The sequence below is a fragment of the Rhinolophus hipposideros genome (genome assembly GCF_964194185.1).
Source record: "Rhinolophus hipposideros genome assembly, chromosome: 14".
Taxonomy (NCBI): domain Eukaryota; kingdom Metazoa; phylum Chordata; class Mammalia; order Chiroptera; family Rhinolophidae; genus Rhinolophus; species Rhinolophus hipposideros.
Window position 1 is genome coordinate 66,114,300 of NC_138060.1, and position 19,876 is coordinate 66,134,175.

The 19,876-nt window shown below is 42.9% G+C and overlaps 1 protein-coding gene across 1 annotated transcript in view; it reads right to left on the bottom strand.

Moving 5' to 3' along the window:
- CNTN6 (contactin 6) overlaps nucleotides 1-19,876 on the bottom strand; it is a 245,443-nt gene that overhangs the window by 84,906 nt on the left and 140,661 nt on the right. The window contains exons 5-6 of the mRNA XM_081072742.1: nucleotides 11,270-11,365; nucleotides 932-1,135 (exon numbers count right to left, since the gene is read on the bottom strand). Coding sequence (XP_080928868.1) covers nucleotides 932-1,135; nucleotides 11,270-11,365 — 300 coding nt within the window. The remainder of the gene's footprint in view (nucleotides 1-931; nucleotides 1,136-11,269; nucleotides 11,366-19,876) is intronic.

The following is a 19,876-nucleotide window of genomic DNA, read 5'->3' on the forward strand; positions in this document are numbered from 1 at the left end:
AAATGAAGAGCCTGCAAACACGGTTGGGTGGTTCGTGACTACCATAGCTCTGCCATAGGAACGCCTGGATGGAACAAATGCCGGATTCCGTGAGCCATTGCTAGCACTGTGTTCCTGCTTCTCTTCAACTCCTTAGGGACAAGAGACCCTCTGAGGGACTCACTCAAGTCCAGAATCTGATTAAAAGGGGATCAGCAGACTTTTTGCCTTTACATTTCTCACTGTGACTGTTTAATTAAAGAACCAACTAGAGGGTTTTTCTACTTCGATGACTTCCTTGGGTTTTCTATTCTCTAAATCTTGGACAAGCTATGACGTGAGTAAGCTACAAAACTCATCAGAGACCAATCTGAAGTATGTTTCTTGGAGGAATATAGTCAGTATGAATCTTGTGTTTCATTCCTCTTTGTGATGCTTGTAATTAACGTTGGCTCGCTTTTCTTTCCTTGGATGTGATTTCCATTTTGCCAGCCAGGTAAGTAAAGGGTGAACAAAAAAGACAAATGTGGAAAAGAAAGAGGCATTAAAGAGAAGCTGCATCACATGTTCATTGAAAATATATAATTCAATGAAGAAGTTTGGCAGCACCCACACGTGCACACACACAATCCTACTCCCCCAAATGTCATTTTGTTTGTTTTTGCTTTTTTACAAAATGACTCCTTAAGCAATCAAAAGAGGATCTATCCCAATGCCAGGGAAGGGATGGCATAGTATCCCCAGAATCATGTATACTGGACCATGTGGGGGAATTACAGAATTTTCTGGTATAGTTTTGATAATACCTGATTGCCATTGTATTTGTGACTTGAACCTCAACTCTTAGGTGACGTGGCTCCACTGAACCAGAGGGAAGCAGGAAGCCCTCCAGACCTCCCCAGGCTCCTAGAGTCATGGCATAGCACATCCCCAAGACAACTTGGCGTCTTACCATCAGGGCGCTGCACTAATGGCGTGGGTGGCCCTTGAACGCTTCTCTGGGCTTCCTTGTTGGTTACAAAGCAAGTGTAGTTGCCCACATCTGATGGTTCCACTTTGGCAATGTATAAGTTTCCTGTGTCCTGGGATACAAACCGCCTGTTGTCCTCCTGGACATACAAAGGGTTATCATTGAAGGTCCATGCATAAGATAAAGCTGGAAAACAGGGGGAAAAAATGTATCATCCTTCCTAGATTCATTCTTGACTGAGAGTTCTGTGCCCCATGTATGCACAATTAGAATATGATTGTGCCCCTCTGTGTCCCGCTTAGGTGTGCTGTCCTGGTGTCATTGTAATACTCTCTTATATTCTAATAGATCCCAATTTGAATGATAAATTATGTGGCATCCTGCCTACGATGTCCAAAGGCAAATGTAGGAAGTGTGGCTGGTGGGGCGACAGATGCTGTTTGATTCTTAATGTAATGAAAACACTGGTCTAAGCTCTAGAGCTATAGCACCTGCTGATTTATAAAGTAATGAGCTCGCCATCATTAGAGATGACCAAGCAGAAGACGGATGAGCATTGCTTCACATGTCACAAAATAGATTTATTTTTGCAATGGATGGGAGGTTAAATCTGTGTTTCTATGAATGGTCCACTCCACCCTCTGCATTCCTTTGATCTCCCATTCCTTTGATGCTTTGAGATCGAGTATGCAGGAATGCAATTCGCTTCTTGTTTTTGAAAATATGCTTTGACTTTCTTGTCCCATTCCTGGACATTGAACCTTTGTTTTCTTTTGCAAGTGCCTCCTGGGATCTCATCACTTCATGCTGTCTCTTGCTTCTAAGGTTCTTTACCGATGTCTTTTGCTGCCTCACTTCTAAGCTTGCTGTTCTGGCTCCACCAAAGAGATGCTCACAGGGTTTTGTTTGAAACCAGGGGGCCGTCTAGATAGGAAATTTTTCTTCTCTATAAAGAGGAGGGAAAATGTAGTTCACACCCCCAGTCTCAGTGACTCTTCATCTTTTCAAACTTTTGTGGCACAAAGACCATTTTGAACAAACTTCTGGGGCCATGTCTCACCCTAGGGATCTTCACTCAACATGTATTTGGGGAGAGGAATGGATGTTGGCTCTCCAAAAGCCGAGGTAACCCCTTCCACTTAACAGAAATGATAGGTTTCCACCTGTGCCCCCAAAATCTTTGTTTTCTTCACACTGTAATCTTGGGGTCTGAGAATGTGATTTCCATCCCTCCCTTGGTAAATTCAGTTCTACCTTACCTGCTAAAAGTTTTCAATCTATTCCTATATGTGGCATACACTTCTTCAATAAGGGAACGTCTATTAGGTGGGTGCAAAAGTAATTGTGGTTTAAAAGGTTAAACAAGTTGCAAAAACCGCCAATTACTTTTGCAGCAACCTAATAGAAGCTGCTAGAAGAATGTGGTCTGCAAATAGGAAAGATTCCATACAGAAAAAAAAAAATAAGAAGCTCTTTCATTTCATGTCTGCTACGCCATCCCAGTGATTTGCTTAGTGAGGCTACCTGGCCATGGCTGACATGCCCGTTAAACAGGACAGGGTACCTGAGGTAGGAGCAGGAAGGTAATCCCCCGATTCATGCTGCCGACATGCAGAAGGGGTAGGACTTGATGCTAAGCCCTTGGCTGTTCCCCTCACACTGCCTTTCTTCTCTTCTGTGTCTTCTTCTTCTAGGTCGATGCTCATCAGCTGCCCTTCGTCGCCCTTGGACTTCCTTGCAAACCCCCAGCTCCCTGCACATCTAAGCCATTCCTTCCCCATCAACACTGCCTGCCCTGAGGACAATTTCCTCAGACTCTTATAGAATCAAAGGTCATTTGAAACTACTCCAACCTGATTATATTAGCAGAGAGTAGAACACATTTGTGCAACCTCGAGGATGTACTTCTTCTCTCCAAGACGGCCTCTTTGGAGCAGAGATTTTAAAACCTGAGTGCACATCAGCATGACCAGGAGGACTTGGTAAAGCAGAAACTTCCGGGCTCCACCCTCAGAGTCTCCTCAGTGGGTCTGGGAGGAGCCAGAGAATCTGCATTGCTCACAGGTTCCCAGGTGATGCAGATTCGGGGGGGGGGGGGGGGGGGCGGGGCTCAGATCCCCACAGGAAACTGCTGATATCAATGGTAAAATTCAGTCTCCTCTGCATGATTGTACCTGGAAGGGAAGTACCCGGATTTTCACAGAATGGTGGCCGCCCTTTGGACGTTTGCTTTTGGGTAGTGTTGGAGCCTGGAGAAGAGGATGTCCTCAGTTCAGAGTCATGGGCGGCCTGGGGTGGAACGGGCCTGAGAGATCGTCTAGCCCACCTCATTTCCAGGTGAACAGGCAGAGGGGAAGGTGGCAGGAGCTGTTGTGCTGGAATCCAGGTGCCCTCTGGGCCCCGCTGTGAATAACAGGTGGAGACGCTGGTCCTGTCAGGGGGCTTCCTTCTTGCCATGGCTGCCTCTCCCTCTCATCCAAACAGCCAGCTTGCAGTGGGACCTTTATCTATTTTGTTTCATCGTCAGCCACTGTGTGCTTAATTTGTATATTTTTTAATGGGGAAAGAAAAAAAAAACACCCTGCAAATTGGAAGTTTAAAATCCTTCCCATTTGGCTTTTCTTAATTAAATGTATTATTCATGAGCCGCATAAGTGGAAACCATTGAATTTTTAAATATTTCCCCACCATCTATGACATTTATCTGTTATTAATAATTGTGATGCATTTCCCGGTGATGACTCAGCAGTGTCATTAGAGCAGAACGGTAATTGGTCCTTCCTGAGGCACTCTCCGCAGTTCCCGAAACACCACCCTCCAAGATTTTATTATTATTCGAAATGGCAGATCTGCAGTGAGAAGGCGATCTGCTGCTCTCTCAAGCATGCAACAAATCCTATTTCCCCAGAGCACGATTATGTTTTGACATCTTTTACAGCCCTACATCTCGTACTGCAATATTTAAAATACAAATACAAAAGATATGTGCAATTATACCCATTATATGGGATGTAATTTTTATTGCAGGGGGGGTATTTCCTGTGAAAGAGACCAATAATGCTAAGCACTGACACGGAGAACTTGCATTAGCTCTCAAGAACGGGTATCAAAATTGGTAGCATGGTTCTTGTGGTAGAAAATAAATGAGTAGAATAAAGAATTTGAAGCATAGTGCTCAGATTTAGTAGATAAATCCCCCCTTTGGAATGTTCCAGAATGAGCGCACTTTACTGCAAGCCTTGTGCAGTACTCCAGGGTTAAATGTGACTGACTCTTTGGTGGTAAATCATGCTTATGCTAGCTCAGTGGCAAAGACCTAACCCAAGAAAAATTATTCCTCTTTTGGTTTGATGTCGTCAACATTGGGGCTAAGGCAGTTTATGATGTAACTCAGAAAACAGCCGGCACCTTCACCACCTTCACCACCACGCTAACCTGGGTTCCGTTTGTTCCACAACTATTGCTGGACCTCTTGAGTTTTGTTCGATCCCTTCTGGCTTACACAGCCTCTGGCTGGAATTGTGGAGATGGCTGCCTTTGTGGCCTCCAAGGAACCACAGAGTAAAGATGTCTGCATCCCTGCTCTCGCCAGGTTCTAAGGATTCTCGGACTCACTGTGCCCTGGCCAAACTCCATGACATGAGAGAAGACACAGTCAGCTTAGGAGAGAAGTGCTAGAAACCTCTGATTCTAAGGAAGAAAGGGCCAGGCCTGGAAGGCAAACACACAAGCACGGACGTTCCCTGTTCCCTGCTCAGGTCCCATCATAGAGAGTGAGCGCAGCACAGTGAAGCTGAGACGTGACCTAGCCAGTGCTGCTGAACCAGAGAGATCTGCCTGCCCGCAGATACCCGACGACATTTTTCACGTTTTCAGTTGGGAGACGGAGAGCGTATGGCATCGCGTGGAAAGGGGCCTGGGGTGCAGCTAACCATCCTAACAGTGTATGGGACAGTCCCCACAACAAAGAGTCCCCTTCGCTAAACTGTCAGTTGTGCTGACGTGGAGAAACCCTGGGCTGCAAGAATGGTAACAGGAGAGAACATGAGAGCTGGTTAATGTGCTGGAGAGCTAGGAAAACATTCTTACTGGGAGTCGATGAGATTCCGACACTGGACACAGAGGGCACAGAGTTTGGGACCCAGAGAAAGTTGCTCAGGGACTGTTGTCAGCTACATGCCGTGGGAGAGCCATCGCCTTTCCAGGTCTAACAGTAGACACGAGTTTTAGCAAATTAATCTCCCTCTCTGGGTGGTGGTTACATGTTCTCCAATAGAGGTAAGAACATCCGCTATTTATTTCCTTGTATACTTCATTGAGCAATTAAGTGTCGCTGTGGACCAGACGATGCCAGACAAAATTAGGCAATAGAACGAACAAATGAAGTAGTGTTTCGACAGCTTCACCTTGAACTGCAGACATATGATCTCTGTCAACTTAACACTAACCTCTTTGACCAAGTTACAAATTGGTTTTCCTGGAAAGTGCTGCATGAGTTGAGGCACACCAAACACTGAGTTGAGTATCCAGGCTGTAGAGGGCAAGCACAGGACATTAAATTCTACCTTTAGGGGCGACGTCCAGACTCAGTTCACCAAAGCAGACCTTTCTCCCTAGACATGGACATGCATCTTCCGACTCAAATCTCACAGACACCGGAAAGTGAACATGTCTCAGAAAAAAGCTCCTGACTTCCCCCAGCACAAAACCCACAGCCTCTTTACTGGGCTGACCCCAGTGAAAGGCTGAGCCCGAAAACCCTGGAGTTACTCCTCTCTTTCTCTTACAATCTATTTCCATCTTTCAGAAAATGAATTGAGCTCTTCCTCTGACATGTGTACTGAAGACGGCTACTTATCCACCTGTCCACTGCTGCCATCCCAGATCAGCCAGGTGTATCTCTTACCTGAACTCTGGGGCCACCTTGTAACTACTGATATTCTTGCTGCTTTAGGGTCTGTCCTCCAGAATAAACTTTACAACTGAAAGTCAGACAAAGCACATCACTCCCATGTTCAGCTCCTTACAACGTGTTCTAATCTCACTCGCAGACAAATCCAAAGACTCTAAAATATCTTGAAAGTGGTGCTTACATCCTGACCTTCTCCTCCTTGCTAACTGTTTTTCATCCACACCAGCCTCACTGCTGTTCTGCCCACATACCAGACACAGTTCCAACCACAGGACCTTTGCACATGCTGTCTCCTCTGCCTGGACTGCACTTACTCACTGTCCCTCTCTCACTCCTGCAGTTCTCTTTTCCAGTGCCAATGCGGCCTTCTTGGTCCTCCGAGTATACAATGGCAATGGTCCCCACGCCCTACCCCTCTTTTCTCCCTAGCTTTCATCACCATCTGTCACACTTCTGCTTTTAAAATTATAGTTGTTTATTATAAGACTCATGGAGCTAAGGACCTTGTCGCTTTGTTTGCCACTATATTCTTAAAAGTCGGTAAAATGAGTGGCATGCAGTAAGAACACAAACCCCTCTGCTGAGTGCATATATATAGTACAAGTTCAGTGAGAATGGTCATCATCACAATTATCGTTATACCCACAGGCCACTGTTGGGCCTGTCTGCCTTTCACACATTCAACAGCGCCCAGGGGACACTGTCCCTGTGACCACTAAGACAGTACAACTGTCATTTACTCCAGAAGCAGCAAACAACAACCTGACTGGCGGGAAGGGAATATGAAAATCTAGCACTTTTTCTCAACATAATTTCCCTCAGTATTTTACGACACAATTTTGCACCTGTCCTGGTAGAGGCGGGAGGAGAAAGGAAAGTGGCATCTCGTTGAGAATGAAGCGTTTCAGTCAGAGGTGCACTGTCGCCATCTCTACTTTCTTCCCACAGAACTTTCAGTAAAACTTCCATTTTTCTGAAATATTTGGAGTGGTGTTTTTTGGGAAGACAAACACGAGGTGTGAGCCGGGATCTGCTGGCACCGATCCTGTCATATTCATGGAGCTTGTCTCCGGGGAGGAAACTGGATGAAGGATACGCTTCTGTGCTCAGAGTATAGGGAACGGTTCCTGTTTTTGCCTCCAAATAGCACATTTCTGGGAGATAAAGCAAAACGTGCCAGTTTTGTGTACTGGTATTATTGCCAAGTTTCCTTTTCTTTTTCACTGTGGCTACCTTTCCCCTAGAATAACCTGTATCTATAAATCGTCCCTTCCCAGAAAAATGGCACATCTGCATTTGTGGTTCCATTAAAAGTGGGGTAGGAAGCGGCCATGTGAGGGCCTAGCCTCCTTCAGTCTGTTCAGAAGAAAGACCATCCTGTTTGGTTGCTTTATGCGTATTACGCTTTCATTGATTTGTGACCAATCATTTACATGGGAAATGCACCAACACATTTTTTTCTTTGATTCTGGTCCTGGAGCCATCCTTTGCTGGGTAAATTTAGAGGATTCAGCCAAGTTGAGCATTTTTCTTAGTCTCCTATGGGTTGTTTTTTTTTTTTTTTTTTTTTTTTTTTTTTTAATAAAACCCACTGAAATGTGTTTGGTAGGTCTATCTCATTAGGAAATATTTTGCAAGTTATTTTGTGTGTTTGTGTGTGTGTGTGTGTGTGTGTGTGTGTGAATATGTTAGAGAGAAAGCATAAAGAACTCAGATGTTCTGATATCAAGTTTAATAGGATTTCTTTCTTATTGCTGAGACCCACTGTTGCTGATTGGGTACATAGATAAAGGCAACAGAACCAAACTGTCCAAAAAACGATGCAGACATTTCAGTCTCGACAGCCCTCTATCACTGGGATGTCGGCAGTACTCTTCTCTATGAGAAGCTGTATTAATATTTTCAGTGAGTCTCTGAGTTTCACATAACGGATTCAAAAGCCATTTGGCGTGCCCCACCTTTGCTCCATCCCGCCCTGCTAATGCCATCTGCCCCAATTAATATACTTCTAGGGCATGTCTGGGACTGCCAAACGTGCGAGTAAATATGGAGCCTTTAGCGAGATGGAATAGAAGAAGTAAAATTTTGGAAAGCATACCGTGGTTGACAGAATTTTAAAATGGCGTCCATTGTCCTCTACCCTCCATCTGAGTCTGGTGGGACTTGTGAACATGGTGAGACATCACCCCCGTGATTAGATGGCACAGTTGACTTGAAGAAAGTGGCTTTATCTTTGATGGAGCTGATTGAATCAGGGGAGCCCTTACACAGGATGGTGAGAGAGCTATGAAGCGTTAGAGGGGACTGATGTGGAGGAGTGTCTATTGCTGGCTTTGAGATGGAAGGGGACATGTGGCAAGACGCGTGGGCAGCTCTAGACAATGAGAGTGGCTCCCCACAGCTGGCCAGCAGGAAATGGTTACCTTTGTCCTACAACTACAAGGGACAAAATTCAGCCTAACTCTGAATAAGCTTAGACGTGGATTCTTCCTCTGAGTTTCCAGAAAAGAATGCCATCTAGTCGTGATCTTGATTTTATTCTATGTTAAGAACCTGAGCGCAGAGCCCAGCCACACCATTCTTTGGCTTCTAACCTATAGACCTATGTACTACTAAATGGGCACTGCTTGCAGTTTTAGGTAGTTTGTTACACAGTAATGGAAAACACTCTCTGTCTGTCTGTCCAACCATCCATCCATCCATCCATCCATCCATCCATCCATCCATCCATCCATCCATCTGTCCTAAACCTACCTACTGGCTAAACCAAGGACAAATTACAGACATAGACTAAAAATGTCTTTCTCTGTCCCTGGAGCTGACTCACTTTAAACCAGCTACCCACTAATCTAATTTAAAGGTTATCCAACCAATGTTTCTCTTCTTCCTTGAAGTCTTTCCTGGCACAATGCACCTTCATAAGAAGGTGAGACAGGAAAAGAAAGAACAAGGAACTGTTTTAAATGAGCCACTTAAAGACACTCTCCAGGCTCTTAGCAAACCTGGAGCTGTAAGAGCATTGAAACTGACAAGCAACCTGAGGTTTAAGCCTGAACTGCAGAGTCTTCTCTCTACAGACATTCTTGGAAGTCAGAGAGTCCTGCGTTGGAATCTTGGCTTTATTTACTAACTGAAAACCGACTTACTTAGTTTACTTAATTTATCTGAGTCTCAGTTTCCTCATTTAAAAATTTTTATTCTTAATTATTGGGATAGAGGGAATGGCAAAAACAAAAATGCATGCTCATGGTAGCAATTCAATAATTGGTAGCTATTATTATTATTATTATTATTAATACTTTCTCTTTCTAACTACTTGATGAGCATTTGTAGAATGGATCAAAAGGTATCTGCTAACATTCAGTTTTGATCTGGGAGAGCTATGAAGAACAAAGAACATCTTCTAGCACTCCTGCCTTGTAAAGACAAGGAAACCCAGGGCACACCCTTGAGCTCTTAGCATGAAGCTTCTTGTAAATCAGCTGGGTGAAGTCTATATCGACAAGTACACTTGGAATCCAGCTGCAACTTAACAGACGACACGCTAGAATTTGGTATCAGGAAAGCCGGTGTAATGTGCGTGTCACAGGGATTAGCTATTCCATTTCAACGGTCTTCATTTAAGGCCACGTGTGCCTCTCAGTGACTTGATCTCACGGCATTAAGCCGAGAGTCTCGTTATAAAAAGGGCCGTTCCTGCTTGGAAAGACCAGCATGTTCTTTAGTGTAGTCACGGAAAACTTCTTCCACGTGGCTGCCTTTTTAAAATATGACACTCATTTACAAATATCTTACATTTTTGTTTGCCCTATTTAGAATAAATAAAGTTGAAAATAGTCCTCAGTTCTGTCAAGACTCTGACCAATGTCGGGGCATGAAATAACACAGACTGACTGCACAAACAGATGTGATTTTGCATGACTTGTCACCTTAGATTATGATGCTGGAAAATAATTTTCCTGTAGGTGCACAATAAATACCAACAAATTGTTGCATGCTCTGGAATAACATTATTTTATCTCAGATAGCCGTGAACGTATGGGAAGTGTCCCCTAATACTTCAGGTGAGCATAATGCCATCCTACTCTGTATTAACATGGAATAAAAGCATTGTTCACTTCTAATCAGCTTCTTTTTCTTTTTGTATTGGCATTTCATGACATTGCATAAAAACAAAAATGACGGGAAAGATGTTTTCAAGTTTGTAAAGGATCATAATTAAGGTCTCCTTTAATATTACGGGGGAAAGATGCTTTCATTTTTAAGTATTTGTCCCATTTTCAAAAGCCTCCCATTCCGAGTGCAAGCCAGCTATAAGACATGCAGGGGTGGTTCGGAGTGCTCCGGGCCTGGGACCCACGCGGCCTGGATTGGAAGTTTGGACCCGCCGCCCACCAGCTGCATGACCTTGCACTCGTTCCTGAACCTCTCTCTACCTTAGTGTCCTCATGGGCAAAAAGAATCCTTCTAGTCCCTCTCTCATGAAGTTGTGAGGATTTAAAGAGTTAATCCATATAATGTGTTTAGATTTATGCTGTGCAAGCACTTGCCATGATGAGTAAGCTCACAGTCATGGACATAGGATTGTACCACATGAAATGACCCTCTGGATATTTTCACACTGCCTCCTCCACGTTCACTGTTGGCTGAGAATCTACCAAGTTGACCAAAGCATGTGGAATTTGACAAAATGCAGCCCCGAAGGAGAGAGAATCAGTGGGTGGGTTGGGTCCGTGGAAACCAGCTAATTCAATCGCCAATCCAGATTCTTCCAAAATAGAAACTGGCATCTATTGCTTGATTTTCGCCTTTGATGGAGATATTCTGATTCAGTGCCATCCAACATTTGCTTCCAATCAGTGTGGTCCCTCTCCTCTTCCAATAGTTAATGTGGTGTTCCAAAAGGATGGCTGGAATTGGCATCCCCACAGAGCCCAATAAGAAAAATGAAATAGCAATCATTGCTTCCTTTTTTGAATAAAGCACTAGCCATTACACCAAGCTGTTTACATTCATTAGCTCATTTAACATTTACAGCAGCCTTAGTACACTATAGATGTCAGCTAGCTTGTCTGTTCTACAGATGAGAAAACTGAGCCTAAAGCGGTTAAATCAATTGTCATTTGATAGGTGACCAGCGCTAGATTATACAGCAGGGAAGCCCCAGCGCTCACACAGGGTGTCACGTCACGTCTCCTTAAAGACATGTTTGTTGAATGGCTGCTTGAACACATTTTTTTAAAGACAAGATTTGGATTTAAACTGTTTAGATGTAGTAGGACTAACGTGAAAAGTTTTCAAGGTCCTTTTGATTTGATGAAGGGCTGCCATTGTCTCCAAGACCCACTGGGTCTCGTTTACTCCCTAGGGACCACAACAATTTTGTGACCCAAATCATTCCACCGTACCTCCAAAGTGGGGCGGGGGGCCACAGAGGAGCACCACACCTTGACCTTCTCGGACAGACACTGTGCTTCTTGTTCTGGTTTCAAAGTCTTCAATATCTGGGAAAACAAAGAAAATCAACTTTAGAATTAGTTACGCTGCAGGGGGAAAAATTTAAGAAGAATCTTAAATTATTTTTATTAACTGTAATGAACACTAATACTTTACTGACCAGAAGATTTAGTTGACGATCAATTTATATCCACTATTATCTTTCAAAATCTCATTTGTCTTTCCTTCTTTCTTTTTAATACAATTAAACAGAGTATGTAATAAAAACATTTATTAACATAACTCACTATCTGTTTACTTTTATTCTCCCAGGCAGTCTGTAGCCCAACAGGAAATCTTTTAAACCCAGCACACACTAACTTTCCTTGCCCATGGAAAGTGTGATTTAGAAAAAGTATGTAGCATGTTGGCTGAAAGGCTTCGATGGTCTTAGATTAGTGGCTGCCATTTTGAGGTGTGAGAATTTAGCATGGAATGGTGTGAGGGATGTTGTATGGGACAGAACCAATGAGAAGGAAGGTATATTTTCTATTTGCTCTTGATTTACTCCTTCACAGAGCAGCTTCATGGTCTCATTTGGAGTGTTGTAGTTTCCAATATCAAATAATTATAGAAATTTGGTGTTGGAAGAGAGCTTAGTAGCTATCCTGTTGACCCATCCATCTGAGGTATAAACCTTTCAACATCCCTAGGAAATGATCACGAATCCTCCAGAAATGGCTAAATTATCCTCATCTTACTTTCTTCACCTTTAAAATCCCTTTATTCTTTCATTCAGTCATTTAACAAATTTGTACTGAACCCCAAATAAAACAGGAAGGATAGTAAGAGTAGTTGATATGTTAGTAAATAAAGCCGGCACCCACCTTACTCTTTTTTGTGTTCACTATCTAATAGGAAAAGCAGAAGACCATTAACGAACAAACAAATATGCCATTTACACATTGTGATAAGTGTTACAGGGTGCAGACCGCTAGCTGTTACCAAAACCTATTCTCTCTTCCTCCATAGTAATAGATTTGTAGATGACATATGCTTTCCTAGCCAGAGGATACATTTCCCAGACATCTTTGTAGCTAAATGTGGTCAGCATATTTGATGAGTAAATCTCCCCCTATTGTGTTTGGGAAGAAATCTCCACAAATTTTGATGTTTTCTACCAACCAACCTATCCCCATCACCCTGTAAATTGCCAAGACATGGAAGCTCAGTGAAGACAAAAGGCCTCCCACCCAAGCCTGGGTACATGAGTGACTGTATGGAGGAGAAACACAGCTGATCTGGAACTCCGACTCTAGACCATTGTATGTGAGATAAGCAGACGTCTGTCTTGTTTGAGGCACTTATTTTGGGATCTCGATAACAGCAGTTTGACTTTTTACCCTAACTAAGCCTGTGACGGAAAAGAAGAGAGTGCAGATCCATGATGAGAAAAGACAGCTGTGCTGGTCTTCACATTCCTTCACAGGGAATGTGATTCTAGGCAGAAAGGAAAGCAAGACTGAAAACCAGATGTCAAAAATGGCAGGATGGTTTTGTGGTATGGAAAGGAAGCCAGTGTCAAGGACACCCAGTGAGCAAGAGTCAATGAGACCATAGTAATAACCAGGACCTTTGGGCCATTACATTACATTTGGATTATATTAAAAGTACAGAGGAACAACTGGAAACAACCTAACAAGAAATAGGACAAAAGCTGAATAACATCTGAAACACCCATAGAGTGGAATACCATCAGTGATTGAAAAGAATGTACTAAATCTAAAGATTGACTTGATTGCCTTGAAAGTTCTTGGAAACTGAGTCATATAGTAAAGTTAAAAATAATCCATATACTGCTATGATGTTATCATATTATGGAAGAAAAATTAGTGAAAAACTAAATATGAGCATGTCTTTCATTTGGTATGGAGGAAATTATAGAATAATTTTGTTTTCCACCTCAGTTATCTCAGTAGGGTGAATGGCAGACATGAAAGTGGAGATTATTGAATCTTTACTTACACCTCTCTTCATCTTTTAAAATGTTACAAAGATTATGAATTATACATGTTTTTAGTTTTATTTTTAATAACTTTATTGTGATGTAATTGAAATAAATTATTGGTGTTCTTTAGAGGAATTAAAGAGTTCTATTTTGAATATCCTAAATGTGTATTATCCATGAACTACCCTAAGTGACAATATCATGTAGGCAATGAAATATATGAGCCCTGAACTCAGAGGAATGGCAAGGTCCATATTTTTAAGAATGGAATTTACCAGCATATAGAGAGTATTTACAGCCATGGGTATGGATGTAATCCCCATGGGATGACTCTCAAATTTTTGATGTGAGCAATTCAGTGGATAGTCATTTAGTATAAAACACAGAAAATGTCCAATATTTAGAAGTAGAATAGACAGTAGAGGATTATGGAGACAGGGAGGGAGCGAGGGAGGGTGGAGGGAGAGAAGGAGAAATGTAGGAAGAAAGGAAGAAAAGAAGGAAGGAGAAAAGGGAGAGGTACAGTGACGAAAGGAAAGAATGTAGAAAGGAGCGTTAGGATGTAGGCAGAAAAATGTTGGCTTAGACAACAGGAAGGTCACATGTGATCTTGACAAGAGACGTTTCAGTGGAGTTACGAGGACAAAGGCGAAGAGAATTGAGGAGTAAATAGTAGATTGTAGACAAGGACATGGAAAATGTACTCGTTAGAGTTGGCTATGAGTGGAGGTGAGATTTAGGGAGAATAAAAGGGGTTTGGAGTGTGAGGGTGCTCTGCTGATGTAAGTGATGAAATAAAGAAAGAGACTGATGATTCAGAACATGAACTAGGGTGGGAAAGTCCTTGAAAAGCCAGAAAGGTGGTCATGAGAGCTCCTGTGGAAGAACTGACCTTTGGAAGGAAGGAGGAATCCAGACAAAAATACACGTGCTGGTACAAGATGGACTGCAGAGGTGTGTTTTCATTAGACGACAACGTTTTGGGAGGTTGTTTCACATTTCTCAATGAAACTGATATTTGTTAGGGGAGGGAGAAGATGCAATAAATACACCTACTGAGTGCTGTTATGGGAATTAAATGGCACCATGAAGCTAAAGTACCTAAAATGCAGCCTGGGGTAGACTGAGTATGTGATCTGTGCTCACTCCGTTAGTTATGCCATTCCAAGTGCTTAGGGCACACCACTGTATTTTCCTCTGACTCATACAAAGCTCAGGTACACTAATGCACAGATACAAGTTAAATAGCACATCTTAGTTCCAATACAATGTTTTGTAGGTAAATAATTCAGTTTGAAGCATCCATACTGTTTCTTTCCTAGTATTAGTTCCCAAATAAGTATTCTTTCTGTATGCTTTGCTTCCTATCAACAAAAAGTAAAAGACTTCAGTGAAATAGATGCACTACATGATGTGTAATTTAACAACTCTTATATATTCTCTACTTTTAATAGTAAAAATGCTTGACCAAGATGGACTCTATTTATCCCCAACTACACTCACTTCACCCCCACACCCCACACCTTCTCTTGCTCAGCAGTCATTTGCCTTAAACTAACTTAGGACCTGACAGGCCTTGTGTGTCTCTTGTAGAGGATTTTTAATCAAACACACCCCCTTTTCCCTTTAGCCATGGACAAACTAAGCCAGCCTACCTAAGCGGCACTGCAGATGTGAACTGTCGCCTGGACTCGGGAGTCCTTTAGGACTTGGGCTTATATCATTTGAAATGTGATTCAGTAAGAATCAGGCTAACAAACTGGACTTAAAACCAAACAACAATATATTGAACACCTTGTTTCTATTTCTAGTAGTAATAACAGATGAGAATTTTGAGGGTTTGTTCTTTCTTTCTTACTATTATTATTGAAAGGTTCCTCTAAATTGTCATTACTTTTTAATGGTCACAAAACCAAAACCTGTCACAAAGAAATAATAAGAAATTGAATGCTTCTGTGAAATTCAGAAGCTTGGGTTGAATTCCCTCAATGTCACACTGTCAGTGTTCCCCACGTGCAGTAGTGTCAGTCATGTTTTCAGTGTTAATCAGAAGCCATTAGAACACACTGTTGATAACACCACTGATTCCTTAATGGATTCTGTGTTCGCTTCCACTTAAATAGCATCCACTTGTCACATAATTCCTTCATGCCTTTTATGATGACAATGGGGTTTCTGTTAGCTGGCACGAAAGGAAATCAACTTGTCTCAAAAGTCACACAAGCCCTGTGAGCTATCAAAACAGTCATTCCAAAATGGTGCTAGTTCACAGATTTTAATTAATACTTCGGATTTTAAAAGTGTTTAAAGGCACACAGAACACAGACAAGACAGAATTTTGCCTTATTTAAACGAGGTGCCATCTCAGGTGACTATGCTTTGGATAAGATCTATTTTAAGTATCCAACCTGTATTTCAAGTTTTTTTCTGCTGGCTAGAAACACGGTATCATTCAGATTATTTTCAGGCAAGGGTCACTGAGTTAGATAACTAAACGAGTATCCTATAAAATTTTCTTTGCTCCGTAAGACCTTCAAAGACTGTAGATTTATTCTTCTGTGGGAAGAGGCCAGAGACAACCACCAGTTTCTATTTTTGTCCTCTGCATTTTTGCTTAAGAGAAAACAGCGTAGTGTGAGATTGCTCCCTGAGATGGTCTCAAATCCTGTCATATTTGGACAAGTTCCCGCAAACCACACAGGTGACCTGCCCAGGCTGTCCTTGTGCTGTTACAGATCCCAACTGCCGAGGTCGCACTCATTAAGCCATTCCAATGACCAGGACTTATCGGATCCTGTGGTTTTATTGCTGGTTTTGGAGGAAGCATTTGGCAGGAGCATACGCAAAAACACAGTGACAAACAAGGCTCTGTTCCAAAGCTCAGCAGGAAGTGACTGAGAATGGCCAGTAAAATGAGCTTTAAAGGATTACCGGGCCATATGCTCTCTCCTGGAGCCACCAAGGTGCTAGGGAGGGATGACGGCCACCAAAATGTACTTAACCTGAAGTCCAAGCACTGCTGAGTCTGGCAACGGCTAATTATAAGGAGAATACAGTTTTGCAGCTGTCACACGTAGAAATGAATCTCAGCATCATCAAAGCAAGACGTCAAGTATTTTCAGCCAAAGCCTGAGCCTCACAACCAGAAGACGTGTGCAGGGTGCCGGCCCCTGACCCAGCAGGAGGCCACTGGTTTGCCAGCTCTCATCAGCCTGGAGGTAGGCTCTGGGAACCCACGGTTCACTGACCTGGACCAAGAGGGCGGCCTCCAAAAATCAGAGCTGGGAGAAAACACCCGGCAGCAAAGTGTGCATGCTTCAAGCAGGACGTGGCACCGCTGAGTCGTTCAGAATCTGAATGATAGTACTAGTCGGACCTGTCTTTATTTGCTAGGTACGAATTGTTTTAATGTTTTAAATCTTCTTTATTTTATATATCAACTACCATGCTCTAATCAGTGAGGAGTTTCATTGATTCCTCCTGAGGACCCTGGAACACAGATGCCACTGTCACATTCATGTGACAAAGGACGAGACTGAGGTTCAAAGAGGACCAACAACTAACTAGAGGCAGCAGAGTTTCTACACATCAAGACAGGACAGAGGAGGCCGTCTGGTTCTAGGGGCACATGCAAACGCCATGTCATGCTGTTTCCAGATGTTTTCCGGGGTCTCCCGGCCACTCGCAACATATGAAACTGGCATCAGCTGCCCCTCCATGTTCAAACAAACAAATGCGAAAGCTCACTGCCTTTCCAAAGAGTTCTGGAAATCCTGGGTTGGGGTGGGGATGCTGCAATAGCTCCGTTTCTGATATCCTCCCTCCTCTGAATCCTTGCCTTTCCCTTTCCCAGTGTATTTCTTGATTTATCTCCAGCCTCATGTCTCTGCAAACAAGGAACTCAGCCACTTATCTTGACCTACATAGATATACCCCACACACACACAATATAAGCACAATTATCGCACTTTGTGCCTGTCAATCTTACTGATTTAATCAGATGCCATGGGAACACCTTAACTTTGAACATTAGATGCATAGTTCTAAAAAGTCCCCTAGCCCCTCCCCTGTGTCATCCATGTCTGCTCTCTCTTCTACAACCTCCCAGCCACAGTCCCCTCTTTCAGAAAGGAAACCAAAATGCTCCCACTTGCCCCTGCAAAGAGGTCATCTCCCTCCTCTCCTATTACCATGCTCAAAAACTGATGGATATGCTCTAGTTCACACAGCTTAGAAGGTATGGAACAAAATTCAACTCAGGATGCTGAGGCTTTAGAGGGTATGTGCTGAACAGACACACTGTGTGCTGCTGGCTCTTAGTCAGAGCTTTATGGGGAATATAGACCCAGGGATCTGCCCCCAACCGCAGAAGGCACTCATCTCTCCCCTGCATCCTCAGAAGCAACTTCAATTATTTGTTACTTTAAGGACATTGACTCCCATCTTGAACTCTAGGATCTCTCTTATCCTCCTGGCTCCGCACCAGTTTAATACTCTTTCCCCCTCTGTGAACCCTTCTGGAGGCTCATGCTGGAGTCCACAGGACCCAGGAGTCTGAGCACCTTCAGGATGGACGTCCCCTGAGGAGGTACAGCCGGTGCTCTGGCCGAAGGCGAAACCGGTAGCCCAGCGAGGAAATGCGGCGGATACCTTGTTCAGCAAAAGGGAAATGGTGAAAGACACCAAGAATAATTGTCAAGTTGCATTCGTCTCGCAGAATGCCCAGATACAAATAGGTAACTTGCCAAATCAAAGCACTCCTAAAGGATCTCGAGACAGGAGAGTAAGGTTATGCTGAATTCCCCTTCTCCATCAGTTCTCTATTGGGAAGAGGATCCTTCTTGGAGAAGGCCCAAATTGTTCACGTCGCAATTTCCTATTTGGGGTGGTTCTGAACGAGCTGAAGTTCTTTGTGCTGTAATTAATTTTCCCAGGATTTAACGAAGAGCCATACAGACATATCTCTACTTAAACCAGTTTCATTTTCCATCATCATTTTCACGATGCTACCTATTTTGTGACTGTGTTTGTGATATTATTGTGTTCCCTAGCACAATTCAGTAACATAACATGACATAACCTAATAAAGCACAATGCTATTGTCAAATCCCATGAAAGAGGCAATAGCTAAGTCTTGATATTGGACGTCAACTTGGAATGCTAATATTCAAGCAGGAAGTAGAAAGTATTTTAAGAATTTCTGGTGTCAAATCCATTTACCACCCAAGTTAACTTCCCCCCCACACCCGCACACACACACACACCCTTATTGGTGTAAAAGGATTGTTATAAAAACTCATATTTAAGCAGAGAACAGGTGAGTTGTCTCTTGGTTTCCTGGGAAATTAATTCACTGAGAACCATTTTCTTATGAGTTTAAGAAAAACAAAATAGGACAACAGTGAGGCTGATTAATTCTTTTCTATCAGCCCAGCATCTAGGTTTTCAGAGAGATAAGCATTTGATAAATAGAACAAGTAAACAAATATGAAATAGTGAATGGGTTTATTATAATACACACAGAAGACTGCATCTAACTTTGCAGAGCGGACTCATCGGTCTGACTGCTGGTGGCAAGAGCAATGGCACCTGTGACAAAGGGGACACCAGGGCTGGACGTGGCCTGTCCTCAAACGTGCTCTTACTGAATTTACACATTCCCTGTTGTCAAACCTGGTGAGTAAAAGAGAAGCAGAAGTATGGAGTGACATACAGCTCTGACAGCTAAGTTTGCAAACTTATTGCAACGATGTTACTAACTTTTTTTTTTTTTTTTTTTTTTTTTACATCAGAGGGATTATTCATTATGAACTTGTACCAACTGGACAAACAGTTAACCAAGTTTACTCTTTGGAAGTGCTGAAAAGGCTGCATGAAAAAGTTAGACGACCCAAACTTTTCGCCAACAATTCATGGCTCTTGTATCACGATAATGCACCAGCTCACATGGCACTGTCTGTGAGGTAGTTTTTAGCCAGTAAATAACTGTATTGGAACACCCTCCCTACTCACCTGACCTGGCCCCCAGTGACTTCTTTCTTTACCCGAAGATAAAGGAAATACTGAAAGGAAGACATTTTGATGACATTCAGGACATCAAGAGTAATATGATGACAGCTCTGATGGCCATTCCAGAAAAAGAGTTCCAAAACTGCTTTGAAGGGTGGACTAGGCGCTGGTGTTGGTGCATAGCTTCCCAAGGGGAGTACTTGGAAGGTGACCGTAGTGATATTCAGCAACGAGGTATGTAGCACTTTTCCTAGTTTGAGTTCGCAAACTTAATTGTCTGCCTTCATAACTTTGACAGCACATTGCAGACAGAGATGCCAGATAACTAATATGTGAGAGTGTTTCTGCAAAGAAAAGAGGCAATCTATGTAGGCATGCAAAGATTAAACAACTCACTAACAAATTCTGTACAGGTGTGAGTGATGGAGCAGATGACGAAGATCTCAGGTGTGCGGCCGACTGGACCCCAGAGCCGGCTTCTCCCAGGGTCAGCTGCTGACCTAGGGCAGGTGGCTTCCTCTCCGTGTCGGATTTACCCACTTTTAGACTGGAGCTAACAATA